The following is a 14321-nucleotide window of genomic DNA, read 5'->3' on the forward strand; positions in this document are numbered from 1 at the left end:
ATAGCTGTTATGAAGAGGGCGAAGCCTCTGCAGGCAAGAGCGGTCTGAGAAAGGAGGAAGATAAGATCTTGGATCCAGGACTGGAAAAATGGCTGCAATTTGGTTAAATGGAGAGAAGGGTTAGATTAAAAGATGATTCTCCCATGTGTTCAGCTCTTTATTTATTTATTTTTAAAAAAGATTTTATTTATTTATTTATTTATTTGACAGAGAGAGATCATAAGTAAGCAGAGAGGCAGGCAGAGAGAGAGAGGAGGAAGCAGGCTCCCCACTGAGCAGAGAACCCTATGTGGGGCTCAATCCCAGGACCCTGAGATCATGACCTGAGCCGAAGGCAGAGGCTTTAACCCACTGAGCCACCCAGGCACCCCATGTTCAGCTCTTTAAATCTTGCTTTTAAATGCATGCCTTCTATTTACTGAGTGCTGCTTGCCTTAAATACTATTGGTGTGTTTTCCTATTTTTTTCCCTTGTGTATTTTGAAGATTAGGTAAAGTGGGGAAAAGGATTATAGAAAAAGGAAGAAGGTGCTTAACCCAGCACTGTCGATAGCACTTTCAGCAACAATTGGAAGCTTCTATTCTGTGCTGTCCAATTCAGTAGCCACTGGCCAAACATTGCTACTAAGCAATTGAAATGAGGCCAGCGCCACGGAGGAAATGACTTTTTCGATTTACTTCAAATGTTATTCATATCTACCATATTAGAAAGTGAATCTCTAACCACTTGGCAAATAACCCATACACACCCTAGTAAAGGTGAGATTAAATAGAAACGCTTCTATTAACCTAGTGTTGAGGGCAAGCCACGTTTGGGGTTGCTTGGGCTTGATCAATCAGGGGATGGAGGGTCACGGTTCCTAAAAACGACCCTACAAGGGTTTATTCCCCATTTGCACGTGACTTCAGGTATGTTATCTCATTTAATTCCCTAAAAACCCTGAAGAGGGGAGGGTGGAGATGATCATCCTCATGAAATTCAGTAAGTAGATGACACTGGCAAGGTCCTACACCCCATAAGAGTGGAGACCAGAGGCCAGGTGATTTTCCTCCTGATTGGAAGCCTCTTTCCAGCAGGACAGCACCAGGGGAAATGATGCCATATTACAAATGCCCACTGCTCACAGCCTAGGCCTTATGGATGATGAGAGGTGCTCTGTGTCACATGTCTGCCTTTTTCCTACTGGGCTGTGGCTTATGGGGCCATCGACAATTAATAGGAACTCTGTTTTATTCCCTTCCCACTGCCTTGATTAAGACAATAAGAATGTTTTGAAAAGTTCATTTATATATTCATAATTATGTACTGAGTACCAGCCCTGTCCCAGTTGGTGTTCTGGTTCTGGGGCTACAGCTATGAACAAAGCAGAGCTCCCTCTCTTGCGGAGCTGACAGTTTTGTTGGGGGGAGACTGACAATAAATAAATTGCGTACATATTAGATGGTTTCAACATTTCAAAAATATTTAAAATATACCAGGGCCTCTCACATTGTCTGTGGCACACATACACACTGTCCAATGTACTTTTGTGTGTAAAGCTGGACCTCCACTTCCAGAATCTGCCTGGCTAGCTGAAATGAGGAAACACCTTTTGATGTAGTCTTTTAACATGTGTTGAGTGCCACCTATGTGCAGTCTGATACTAGGGACTTTGGAAAGATGCCGAAGAATGAGAAGACAAGGTCTTGTCTTATGGGCTTCCCAGCCCGCTGATACAGGCATTCCCTTCCCTTAGGAGCTCCCAACCTGTAAAAGCTGACAGTCTAGCTTAGGAAAGCTACAACTTCAGGACCCAGTTACAAAGGGGGAATCCCAAATAGGGGCAAAATGAATCCAGTCTAGACTGTTCAGAGTTGGGTAAACTGTCCACCTCATGATGACGGGGAACATGAAATGGGACACCCTAGAAGTTGCTGCTTGTCCCAACAGTGAGAAGGAGCCCTGGGCAGAGCGGGGAGAGGGGGAAGGCAACCCTTCCTGGATTACCGTCACCCAGGCAAGTCTTCTGGATGAGATGAGATTTGAGGTGCTATTGCAAGAAGGAAGAGCTGGGAGGCAGGATGGGGTGGAGTAGGCATTCCAGGTAGAGGGTGCCTCCTGGGGGCCCCTGGCAATTAAGCAGTCTTGGGCACAAGCCTAAACAGTCACCCCCAATACAAACCCAGCCAAAGATGGGGATGGGGAAGATGCAGAGGAAAAAGGAGGGTCTGTGGAGGGGGGGGGGGTCTTGGCTGGAGTGGCAGCGGCAAGGAGCCGGTCAGAGGTGGAGGGGATGAGTGGGGGCAGCCTGGGCCAGGTCCTCTCTGGAGCGCCCAGGTTCCTTGACAGCCCTTAAGGAAGGGAGGTGAGAAAGGGTTAAGTGTGCCCCTCCACCGCCCCAAATGCTTCCTGTGTTTGAAATCCTTCAGGTCTCCGAAACTTTCTGGCCTCTGGCCAGGCGGGCATTGTCCTGGGAGCGGTTGTGGGTTGTCAGAGCGGCCGTGCCGCCTTTGTTGTGGGGCCACCTCGAGGTTCCCTCTCGCGCCCAGCCTGGGGCTGCAGAAGGCGTGCTGGGAGGGGGGCGGTGCGGGAGGCTCGCTCCCTCTCCCTCTTCCTGCCCCCCCCTCCAGGCCTCCCGATGACCACATGACCAAGTGGGCTCGCGGCCAAGCCACAAGCTACAAAATGCAGCCCCTGGAGTGAGCGGGGAGCATTCTCGCTGGCATTCTGGGCCACGGGCAGCTGGAGCCTCGGCCGAGCAGCCAGCGTCCTGGAAAGAGCTTGCCGCGGTCCCTGGAGCTGCTCGCGGAGGCCCGCTTGGCCGCGCTGCCCCGCCGCAGGAGAGGGAGGCTGCAGCAGAGGCAGCGGCGAGCGGGCGCGGCAGGCGGCCAGCCCGCGGCGCAGCCGGAGAGCCACGCGAGCTCCGCGCCCGCACGCACGCACGCACCGTCCGCGGCTCGCGCCTTTCCCAGCCTCGGGGCGCCCGGCCTCCCCGCCCCCTGGCCCGGGCTGCGGCGGCGCGGCCGAGGAGCAGCATGAATCTGCGGCGCTGCATGCAGGCGCTCCTGCTGCTCTGGCTCTCCCTGACTGCGGCGTGTGGAGGTGAGTGCGTGCCCCGCGGCTCGCCCGCGCGCCCCTCGCCGCTCTCCTGGACCGCTGCCCACGCGCTCCCTTCCCTCCGCCCCCGACTCGCGAGCTCTCAGCTTCCCGGGACCCGGGCGCTAGCAGAGCAGGAGCAGCCACGCGCCGGCTGCGCCGGGCCGCGGTCTCACTGACAGGGCGTCCCGGGCCGGGGACCGGGCTGGCCGGGGCGACGGCTGTCTCCGAGAGGGGGCTCGGCTCGGTCTCGGGCATCACCCGCCTGGCGCCTTGCCCCTCCGGGCGGCCCCTTGAAGTCCGAGGAGGTCGGGGCCGCGGGCGTGCGCCCAGGGTCCCGCGCCCTGCACCCCACGTGGTGGAGGGTATGTGCCTGGGGGGAGCATGTCCCGCTCCCCACGAATCAGTGGAGGGAGCCTGACCTGAGCCTGGGGTCTGGCCTCCCGAGTTGAAGCTTGTCCGGCCCCTGGAGGTTAGGGGCCGCGCGCCGGTCGCGGGGCGCGGGCCACTCGGGATGATGTGCCAAGATGCAGACGTGACACTTGTTGCATAGGCAGGAGCGCGCGGCGGGGGCGGCGGCGTGGAGCCCAGCTGTTGCTCCTTTCAGCCCGCATGGGAGCAGAGGCAGCCTTTCCCGGGGCCGAGCTGGCAGGGCCGGGCCAGGCTGGTCTTCTCTTCCCTTGCCCCAAGGTCTTTTCTGGTCTGCTCTCCTGCTCCCGAACAAGAGGTCCTCCCCACAGACTCCGCGCTTCCCCGGGCCCTCCTCCTTGGATATCCTGGCTCCAGCCTTTTACTCAGCTCTGGCACAGACACGCTTCACCTTAGGTCCCTTGTCTCCAGGCACCACACGAGGAAACATATGCCTGACTTGACACCTCCATGCAATTCTGTGAGGGGAAGACCATTCTCCCCCACCTGCACCACACCCCCCTCACCTGGCATACTTGGCACTGGTGCTCCCTTGCCCTCCCCAGACCGGGTCCCAGCAATGCCTTGGCAGCCCCAGCCCAGGCTGCCTTCCCCCTGTGTGTCAGTGTCTCCTGAGGCTGTCAGCTCCTACCTCCAGCTTCCACAGTTCTGTGATCTGGCTGTCACTGCTGCCTGCCTGGCCCCACACAAGGGGAAGGCCAAGACCAGGTGGACAAATGCCAGTGCCAGGGCTGGAGTCACAGAGAGGTGGGAGCAGAGGGAAGGAGAGGGCAGTGCAGTTTCCTAGATGAAGGGCATGGGGCCCTACTTAGTTCAGACTCTCCAGAGCAGGAGGAGGATGGCCTGCAGCCCAGGAGCCGTGGAAGGGCCTGGTGAGCCTCCACTTCTCTCTCGGTAGGCTGCCTCCTTTCTCTGCTCTTGCCTTTCGGAAGGGCCTTCACCCTGGGAGCACAGCCTGGCTTCTCAGGAAGGTGCGTCGGTTAGCTCTGGCACCCCCTGCCTTTAGCTAGCTGTCCAGTGGTCTTCTTCAGCGCCCAAGTGCTGCAGGAACCTCTTCCTTGGTAAGAAGGGAGCAGCCTTTTCCTCAGAAACTCCTGTCAGGCAGGTTAACAGAGAGCAGAAGATAGGAATGAAGAACACCATGTGGGCTTGCCCTTCAGGTGCCTTCCATCCAGTGCAGTTGGCAAGATGAGACACCCACAGGACACCACCACCAGCAAACAGTCCTAAGTGGTACCGTCAGGGAAGAAAGAGTGGGTACAGAGAGGGTGTCCTGGAGGAAGCTGGGGCTTTCTGATCTGCCTACTTGGGGCTCCCCCAGAGGTTATGGGGAGACCCTTGGGCAACTGACCACTACTAGGATGCTTTAGGGGTCCAGCTGGTAAAGGGGACAGCTAGTTTCAAGGGAAGGGAACACTGTGTTTGGTGCAGACCCTGTCACCTCTTGCTTTAACTCACCCTTCTTTATTCAGTCATCTACCTTTGTGCCCTTATTTGGTAAATTTATTGCCCTCACCTTTTGCTTAAGCCTAGCACTGGACACTGGGCTCTCCAACGTTCTCCCCCTCGTGACATCTCTAGGAGCCAAGGAGAGACACTTTTGTATAGGTGGCCACCAGCCAAGGATCCAGGTACTCATGTCCTGCTCCTCCTGCCTCCCGTCCTGGGTCAGAAACAGGGGCCCCAGAACCACCTTGCCCTTGGCCCAGGCTTGCATGCTCTCCCCAGCCAGAGTCTCCAGTCAAAGTCCCAGAGGCCCAGGGGGTGCCTGGATGGCACAGTCGGTTGAGTGACTGACTCTTGTTTTCACCTTGGGTCATGATCTCAGGGTCCTGAGATTGAGCTCCCCACCCCCCACATCAGGCTCCACGCTCAGAGAGGAGTCTGCTTGAGAGTCTCTCTCTGTCTCCCTCTGCCCCTCCCACTCTTGCTTACACCTCCCCTCTCTAATAAATAAATAATAAAAAAAAAATTCCCAGGCCTGAAAACCTTGCTTCCTCCACAGTGCACTCTGTCCTGACTTGGAATGTCTGCGCCTCCTCCCTCACCAAACACACACAAACTCCTCCACTGCTTCCTGACCTGAGATACACCTTGCTCTTCTGAGTCTGAGAGCTGCTGGGCCAGGGCCAAGTGTCTCTCTTGCTCTTATCTGAACACCCCTCTGCCCCTCTCCCTCCTTCTCCTCCTCCCCTCCTCAGCCCTGGCTCAAAGCCTGCAGTCACAGTGCTAGTGTAAGGACAGCCTAGTGTACCTCACCCTCTCGGGGAGGGGGCACCTCGACTCCATCCCAGTTCCTAAGTACTAAGCACTCTTGTAACCTGAGTCAGGCCTCTGGGGCAGAAGACTAACGCAAGGGAAGTGGAGGGCCAGGCTGCCAGGGCGTGACATGTCCAAGGTCAGCGAAGCTGGCATGGGAAGATAGCTCAGGGCACTGGGGTGGAGGGCTGAGCAGTCCAAGGACAGATGCCTCAGCAGGGAGAGACCTGCAGCGCCAGGAGGGGGCATACCCAGCAGGGTCCCCCCACCAAGCACTCATGAGGGCTTTTAAAGCAGTCACCAGATAGACTAGATGGTGAGAGGAGAAGCAGCCGTGTCATTCCTGGTGAGGCTGGCATGTTCCTGAAAAGTCACACGTACCTCTTTGTGCGCCAGCAGGGCTGGAGTTCAGGCCTCGAGAAAACCAGTCCCTGTTCAGCCCTGCACGCAGCTCTCAGTGCAGAGAGGCCGAGGCTTCATTCTGATGGTGCTTCAGAGAGCAGGGGCTCCAGTCCCTCTAGGCTTCAGATTCTTTGGGGGATTGCCCCCAGCCTCTGTTGAAGCAGCACATGAGTTAGAAGAAAATATTTAAGTGCACTGAGGATGGCCCCCATTTCTGAAGGGCGGTTCTGTTGTGCAGCCAAGACCTCCGCACTGATGTGAATCTACAGCCTCTAAAACGGACAGGAGAAAGCCCACATTTCAGGTGTCAACTTATCGTAGGGGAAGCCAGATGCAGAATCAAAAGCAGAAGGAAACAAGTGGGTGGTGGGACCAGGGTGTGGGAGGAGCTGCAGACCTCTGGCTACAAAGAGGACAGTGAGCCCCCCGCCTAGGAGGTGCAATGTGCCGCGGCCTTCTGGGTGGCCCTTCTCTAGGGCCTGGCTGAGTGCTCAGTCAGCTCAAGGTAGTTCTTCTCTGCCGGCTTGGAGTCTAGATGTTTCCCTGGCCGGAGTCTGAGCCACCATCCCCACTCCCCATCCTGGTTTTGGCCTCCCCCACTTAGAGCCTTTTACCCCAGCCCTCCTTCCCTTACTGCCACCAACATTCACAGTCCTGGGTGCTGAATATTTGGAGGTGATACCCTACCCATCTGGGCACTCTCCATGCCCACTCTACCGCTGAAGCCATAATCTGTGTCATCGGCCCACACCCACTCCGCCCCTAGCAGTCAGGGGTCACAGACTCAAGAACCAAGGCCTCACACGATCGAGGCCCCTAGGGTCCTTCCCTCCACCTGGCCACACCTTCAGCACAGTCCTTCCTGCCCTGAGTGTGCCTTTGGTATGGGACTCCTCATCAGCATCATTCCTACCCCCCCACAGTGGTCAGGGAGGGCCTTGAGGGGACCCCCAAAACATAGGGCAGAAGCTGTAGCAGCTGAAGTCAGGGGTGGGGTGCTTAGTGAAGGTTCTTCCCTCCTCTCTCCTTCCCTGGCTCAGCCCTTTTGCAAATGGCTTTATGACAGACAAAAGTTGCCTCCTGCCCCACTGCCCCAAAGTGTGAACATAATTTATGTTTTCATTCTTGTTACGTGGTAGGTTTTAATTCTCACTGGGGGAGGAGCTGATGCATTAACCCACCCCAACCAGAAGCACAGAAATGTGGCTGGTAAACAGTAGGGTCCTAACAGGCCTGTGACTTTTCTTGGAGAAGTCGGAGTGGGGGACTAGAGTGTGTGCATGTGTGCAGTGGGCTTGCATGTCTGAGACAGCAGCAGGCCCCCAGAGCCTGTGTGGGGAGGGCCCAAAGGACAAACCTCGCCTGCTTTTGGCCCAAGAGGAGGATAACTGCCTGGAAATTGTGTGCAAACGGAGGAGAAATCACTAGAGCCAAGGAGCCAACAGAGGAACCAAAGCATGGGGATGCTGGAGGAAGGAGGAGGGAAAGGAATAGCAGCCAGGGGTATGACTGGGGGACTAGCAGCCAACGGGTGGTGATATGGAAACTGTGAGCTAGTTGTGGGGATGCCCGGATGGATGGAAATGGGGCTTCAGGGGCCGGGATATAGCTGAAGGCGAATCCAGTGGTGTGGGAGGAGAGAGCATGGGATTTGTGATCAATGACCTCAGAAGCCATATTTCACAGGTTCCCTGCAATCCGCCTTCTGCCCAGCACCATCTCACCTCCCTCTTCGGCCTGCTTCCAGAGCCCAGGCTTGTTTCCAGAGCGCAAGCTCGCCTTCCCTGGCTGTGCTGCTGCCTTTGTGAGAGCCAGCCCAGGTGACTTCTCCCTCACTGCACCCAAGAACACCCAGCACCACTCGGGTTCCATTGTCAGGGCTTGGCCTGGCATCGGGAGCCTTCTCCTCCAAGCCAGGTGTGGGCAGATGTAGAGCAGAGCGCCGGAAAGCTGGAGAGAAGCCACCAGGAATCTAAATGGCAGGAATTACATCAGACACGGGGTCGGGTGTGATGTGGGGATGAAAGGAGATAAGGCACTCGGTGGGGGAAGGTGCCAGCTGCAGGAGCTCACACTGCTCCTGATGACCAGACTCGCTGCCTCAAGTGACCATTCACTCATTGGTTCACTCATCCATTCAGATAATATTTCTTGGCCTCTGAGAATATATGAATAGAACCCAGCTTAAGGCACACAGAGACACAGGGTCAGAGACAACCCCCCACCCCCACCCCAGCCATGCCAACAGGGAGATTACAGGGATCTCCCTGTGATCAGCAAGGGAGCCTCAGGAATGCCAAAAAACTGATGAGATGTCCAGGGGTGAGGGATGGGATCTCAAGTCCTCAAGGGTGGGTCACCTGCAGATCGAAGGATGTCGGAGGACAATGACATGATGTTCTGGATTTGCTGTAGAATACTTCCACAAAGGAAAAAAACAAAAGGGATAATGAAAGCCTCTGTGAAACCACCTGGATAACTGTCGAATCTGGGTGATGGGGACATGGTGGCAGGGGATTCATTTCATTGTATGTGTGAAATGTTTTCAGTGTGTCCGTTGCCAGGGTACAATGGGGAGTTTCTTCTTGCTGCGTCCTGACCAAGTGCAGACATATGCCCCATACTCTACCCACATGTTCTAAATGAAGAACATGTTTGTGCCTGCCAGAAACATGGTAGAACTGCCAAAGGGATGTAAAGTCAGCTCCATACATTGCAAGATGTGAGTAGTAGGTTTTGGCCCAGGCCAGTGTAAAAATGGCAAACTGTTCACCAAGATGGAAGGTCAAAGCAAAGAGAAGCCTTGAAGAGGACTACCTCTGCCCATTCGCATCAGCCCTCTTGGCTAACAGGCTTTCCTCTTCCTGCAGGGCCCCTGCTGCAGCCTGCTGATGGCAAGGGGCTGGAGGAGGGCAACGTCCGCCACCTGGTGCAGCCCAGAGGCTCGAGGAATGGACCGGGGCCCTGGCAGGGCGGTCGGAGGAAATTTCGCCGCCAGCGGCCACGCCTCTCCCACAAGGGCCCCATGCCTTTCTGAAGCAGGTACTTGAGCCTTTGGTTAATGGGCAGCGAAGGAGCAGGGGAGGGACAGCCTGGAAGGAAGGTGACTCTGCTGCGTCTCGCAGGCCAGACACCCACACCAAGCCCTTCCAGGCCCGCACGGAACACTGGGGCTTACGGAGCACCCATCTTCCCCCTTCGTTTTATGGACTTGGAGACCAAGGCCCAGAGAGGGGCTTGACACCTGGGGCTGATCTCCTGACTCCCCAGGAATGGGGTGCCAGCTCCCCTCCACTCTGCTGCCTGGGGTTGGGCAGGCTGGCCCAGTTGGAGAGTTCTAGAAGTCCTGGGGGGACCTTGTTGAGCCAGAGAAGAGTGCCTCAGGGTATCCTACTGGTGTGCAGGGTGGATCTTCATCAGAGTAGGGGAGGGAAGCAGAGTGCCTTGGGGGACAGCAGGCAGAGAAGAAGAAGAGCGCTGCCCAGAGCCACGGGAAAGAAAGAAAAATCGAAGGCAGTAGCAGAGAAAGCAAGGCCTGAGCCTGCCCCTGAGGCCTGGCCTGCTCTTTCACCTCTATACCCCCGACAAAGTGGCACCAACTCAGGGACCTTGGGCTTTAGATTCAGGGTTGTGGGAAGAGGAAAACGAAAGCTATCTCCTTTCCTTTCCCGGCTGGTTCCTTAGACCTAGGACATGTCGGTGACTTCTTCTCTGGTCATTTTTGTCTCTTTAGGACTGAAGGGGCCCCTGAGTGCCCGTCACCTGCGAATCTGGCTACTCCATAGATTGGTCTGCTTCTCTGGAGCCCTCACTTCCATTCGCCTCTCTTCTCACACCTGTCCTCACTGCTGATGGTCCCGACTCTTCTCACCCACCAGCTTCCCCGAATGCCGTGGACCTGCCCCTAGTTCGGATGGTTCCCTTTCTTTCCACGGATCCATCCAGCTCCTCTTCCTGGCCCTTCCCTGGACTGACTTTGGAGACCCAGCACTGGAAGGCTGGCCTTCTCCCCGGCCCTCCCCTTCCCCTAGTCCCCACTTGTCCCTGCCCAACAACCCAAGCTTTGCCCAGCCCTTCCTTCCCTCACCAGGGCTGGGTGGGGAACATTCCCTTCTTCAGGGGGCTCCAGCAGGTCCCAGGCTTTTGAGTCCAAGGGACCCTTCACCCTTCAAGGAGGTGCTGGTTAGAGGGGCTGGGGCATTGATTGGGATGCAGACAATGTGCCTTGGGGAGCATTGGAATGGGGCTCAGTCCTCTGGCAAAGGGGAGTGGGAAAGCATTGGAGAAGAGGAGGACTAGCTGCTGTGGCCTTTTCCACATGCCATGTTTGGCTTCAGGAAGAGGTGAAGGAGAGGGGCCATGAAGTACTTTGTCACCTCTCTGTGTCTCCTAACACTGTCCCCCACCTCACCCCCCAACTCCCTCCCTCCCTTGCCCGCTAGTTCAAGCTCTCACTCAGGAGATGGTTCTATACCCTCCCAGGAGCAAAAGCCAAACAAGATGAGGTTTTTTTTGCCAAGAATCAAAGAATGTCAGAGCCAAAATGAACCTTGGTGATCACTTAGCTCCGCCTCCTTATGCAAACTCATGTAAAACCAGGCCTGGAGAGGGACAGCAACCTATTCTTATTCGGGGTCACCGCACAGTCAGAATGAGGACCCAGGTCTCCCCACTCCCACTTGATGATGTCCTCTTCCCTCTTGATGATATCTTTTCAAAACACATTGAGTGCCTTTCCCGTGGTTGGGGGGCTGGGGGTAGCTGGGAAGGGAGGGGCAGGCCAGCTATGAACTGCCCCATGGTGGTATGGGGACCCAGCTGCTCCTGCCTCCCTGGCCTGCCCCTGCTGGTCCATCCCCGACCTGGGCTGAAAAGGTCCCTGGCCAGCTGCCCCCTTCCCGCAGTGCTACCAAAGCCCGTGTGTTCTCACAGGGACAGCTCAGGTACTGAGTCTCCCATGCCAATGCCAATCCCAATACTGGTTTTTGCTAGCCAGGATGTAGCCTTAAGTAATTGGACTCGGTAGCCTTCCCTTCACGTTGACTGGACTTTCTTTCCCAGTGGCCTTTCCTTAGGGGAGGGGCAAGGGGGAGAAGAAGGAAGGGAGGGAAGGAAGGAGAGAAGGAAGGAAGGAAGGAAAGATGGGAGGAAATACAGGTCTGAGCAGGCTTCCTTCTCAGAGGCCTCCCAGGAGGGAGGAAATGGGAGACCAGAGCCTGATGGCCCACCTATGTATGTGTGGGGACAGGGGGAGTCAGGGCCCTCCGAGTCCCATGGTAACCCCGACGTCGCCTAACCGCCTCTCCCCCTCACTTCCGCTGCTGCTGATGCTGCTGCTGCCGCTGCTGCTTCAAGGCCCACCCTGAGGAGCTGGGCTGAGCACCCGCGTCCCCCACAGCCCTCAGGCTGGCAGTGGGGGCTGGCCAGGGTCCAGAAAGCCTCGTCTGCCACTGATGCCCCCACCAGGGATTGGGTCTTCTTTTCCCTCCTCCTTTCTGCGTCTCCTGCCTCAGCAGCTGTCCAGCCAGCCCCGTGGGTTAGGGGGGAAAGTTGGTCACGTCCAGAGACACAGGGCAGAAGAGAGCAGTAGGTGGCTGGGGTCCTGTCTTATTTAAAATGATTGTGTATGATTCTTATACTAATTTATACAAAGATATTAAGGCCCTTTTCTTTAAGAAATTGTCTCCTTCCCATAATTGTGTTCACTGTGTTTGTAAAGATTGTTCTGTGTAAATATGTCTTTATAATAAAGAGTTAAAAGCTGACAATTCACCCTTACTCTTGAAGATCATGTTCAGGAGGGGCATTTCTGTCCCCCAAGGTCCACAGTTGTCCCCGTGCCCATATACTGCCCTTGCACGGAGGTAAGTGCCTACATCCCAGATTGATTCCAGGTCAAGTGGCCTCAAACTACTTGGCCACAAACTCATGAAAGGAACCTCTGTGCTTAATGACCGGTTCCCATAACGTTCAGTCCACTTTTAAGTGTTTGGGCATCTGTTTGGGTGTCCTTTATTTTCTTCCTTTGGTGTCATTTAAAGCGTTTTACAAAGCAATTGGTATAAAGACATTCTGGTTAAAGGTGGGATTCCTACTCAAAGCTGTTTTATATCCTTGGTGGGTGTCTTCTCATTTTATCTACTTTTGAACACTTTCGGGACTTTTTAGTCAGGTTGCCTTTCCTGAAAATGGTTATGTTTCCTGCAATAAGTACACTTGGTAATGACTTTGTATGTATCATTTTATGTTTCACAAAATAGAGCTGCTTGATAAATGAGAAAGCCTGAAAAATAAAATGCAAGGAGTTCAATACAATTCTGCCCCATCTGTCTCACTTCTTCATGCTTGCTGTCGAAACGCCAATATCTTGCAGAACAGAAAGGAGCATGCGTACACGCTAATTTGGTTAATCAACTCATTAGGTGCACACAGGCATACACAAAAGCAGAGCGAGAAGAAGACGGGCGTGATCAGAAAGGTGCATTCGATAAATATTGTGGAATATTCTACATACTTGGCAGGTATTTGGTGCTAGAAATACAGAATTTTAAGAAAGAGTCTGCAAACAAACTTGTTAAAAAGCTTGTTTAAAAAAAACTGTTCAATAGGAGATAAAATAGAAAAAGCCACACACAAGCATATAAAATAATCTCATCATTGACAAAATGCTGCAGATTGTGACATAGTGATTTAAAAATATGACATTATGCTGGAATTGCCTCTTAGGAAAATTGGTACAAAATGCCTTCTTTCAAAATTACTACTTTGACTTTTAGGCAAACTGGTCGTCAGAATAACTGGTTAGGCAGAGAGGTTTAGGTGGGCTGGCTTTATGCTGATTGGCCTGTTACCTCCCTCATCACCCCCAAAGCTCTAATTTTACATGAACCAAGGAGAAGGGGGTGGTGGCAGGGCTGGGGAACTTAATACCCACCCAGAAGTGTGCAGCTTCCAGAACTCTTTCTAAAAATAACTCTTTTTTATCATCCTAACGACTGGATGGCACAGTCCCTGAGCCCCATTTTACGAGTGAGAAATGAGAAAACGAGCTCAGAGAAGTGAAGCCAATAAGTGAATCTAGAATCTGGACTTCAAATTCTAGAATGCAAATCCTTTCTATGGTCCTATAGAAGATCCCGTAGAGGGAAGACTTAAGTACAAAGTGTGTTTGGTATTCTCAGTAAGTGCCAAAGATCTAGACGGCATGCTGTGGACTGGTGGGATCACTAACACCGGCTTCCAAGGCCCGATCATATCTGGTTAAGTTGGCAGGAAGATGGTGGGCAGTGGAGGTGGGGCAGGAAGGGGAGCAGCCACCAGGGTCCTCTGGTCGAATGTACCAACTGGATGCTAGTGAGTGACTGCGAGTCTGACCCTGGGACAGAGAATGAGGGAAAGATAATTAGGTAATTAGACACCAAACCAAAAGAAGGCAGGACATATGGGAAATATATCTTGGCCAGATAAATACGGTAGGATCAGAGTAGGGGGTGGTTTTGAAAATGCAGAGGTAAGAAGGAAAAGGGGTTCACTTAACTGTTCTGGCCTGTAAGTCCTAGACCAAGAGGTTGAAGGGTGGGGTTCAGGGACAGAGCACTTGGAAAACAACAGTATTGGGCACCTGGGTGGCTCAGTCGGTTAAGCGGCTGCCTTCGGCTCAGATCATGATCCCAGGGTCCTGGCATCAAGTCCTGCATCGGGTTCCCTGCTCCACAGGGAGCCTGCTTCTCCCTCTGCCTCTCTCTCTCTCCCTGTCTCTCATGAATAAATAGATAATCTTAAAAAAAAAAAAAACCAACAACAACAGTACTTCAAATCCACCTGGAAAACTTTAGGCAGCTTCTGAAATGACAGAGACCCAGACCCAGACTCATGGCTTCTCAGGCCCGCAGGTGTGTGTAAAATGAGCACTAGCCCTCTGGAGCCTAACATCTCAGAGTCTCCCACAGCCCCCGGCTGACTTGCTACCACCAGCTGGGGCTGGGCTCCTCCACTGTGGTGGGAACTATGGGGCCTGGCCTGAGCAGCCATTCAGAAGTGCTTATATAACTTTCTTTTTCAGGCCTAAAGGTTAGGTTATTCAGCTGAAATTTCTCAATCCACAGTTTCTTTCTGACCAGAGTGAGCTCAGGCCAGCTAACTGTGAAAGGGACTGG

General features: G+C 54.1%; 1 protein-coding gene across 1 annotated transcript; it reads left to right on the forward strand.

The window, feature by feature from the left end:
* Nucleotides 1–2674: 2674 nt before the first annotated feature.
* Nucleotides 2675–12480, forward strand: APLN (apelin). Its single transcript, XM_047716676.1, has 3 exons — nucleotides 2675–3081; nucleotides 9036–9207; nucleotides 9899–12480. Exons 1-2 carry the CDS (start codon nucleotides 3015–3017, stop codon nucleotides 9200–9202), a joined length of 234 nt encoding a protein of 77 aa, XP_047572632.1. The 5' UTR covers nucleotides 2675–3014; the 3' UTR covers nucleotides 9203–9207; nucleotides 9899–12480.
* Nucleotides 12481–14321: the final 1841 nt, after the last annotated feature.

This window comes from Lutra lutra, chromosome X, assembly GCF_902655055.1.
Source record: "Lutra lutra chromosome X, mLutLut1.2, whole genome shotgun sequence".
Classification (NCBI taxonomy): Eukaryota; Metazoa; Chordata; class Mammalia; order Carnivora; family Mustelidae; genus Lutra; species Lutra lutra.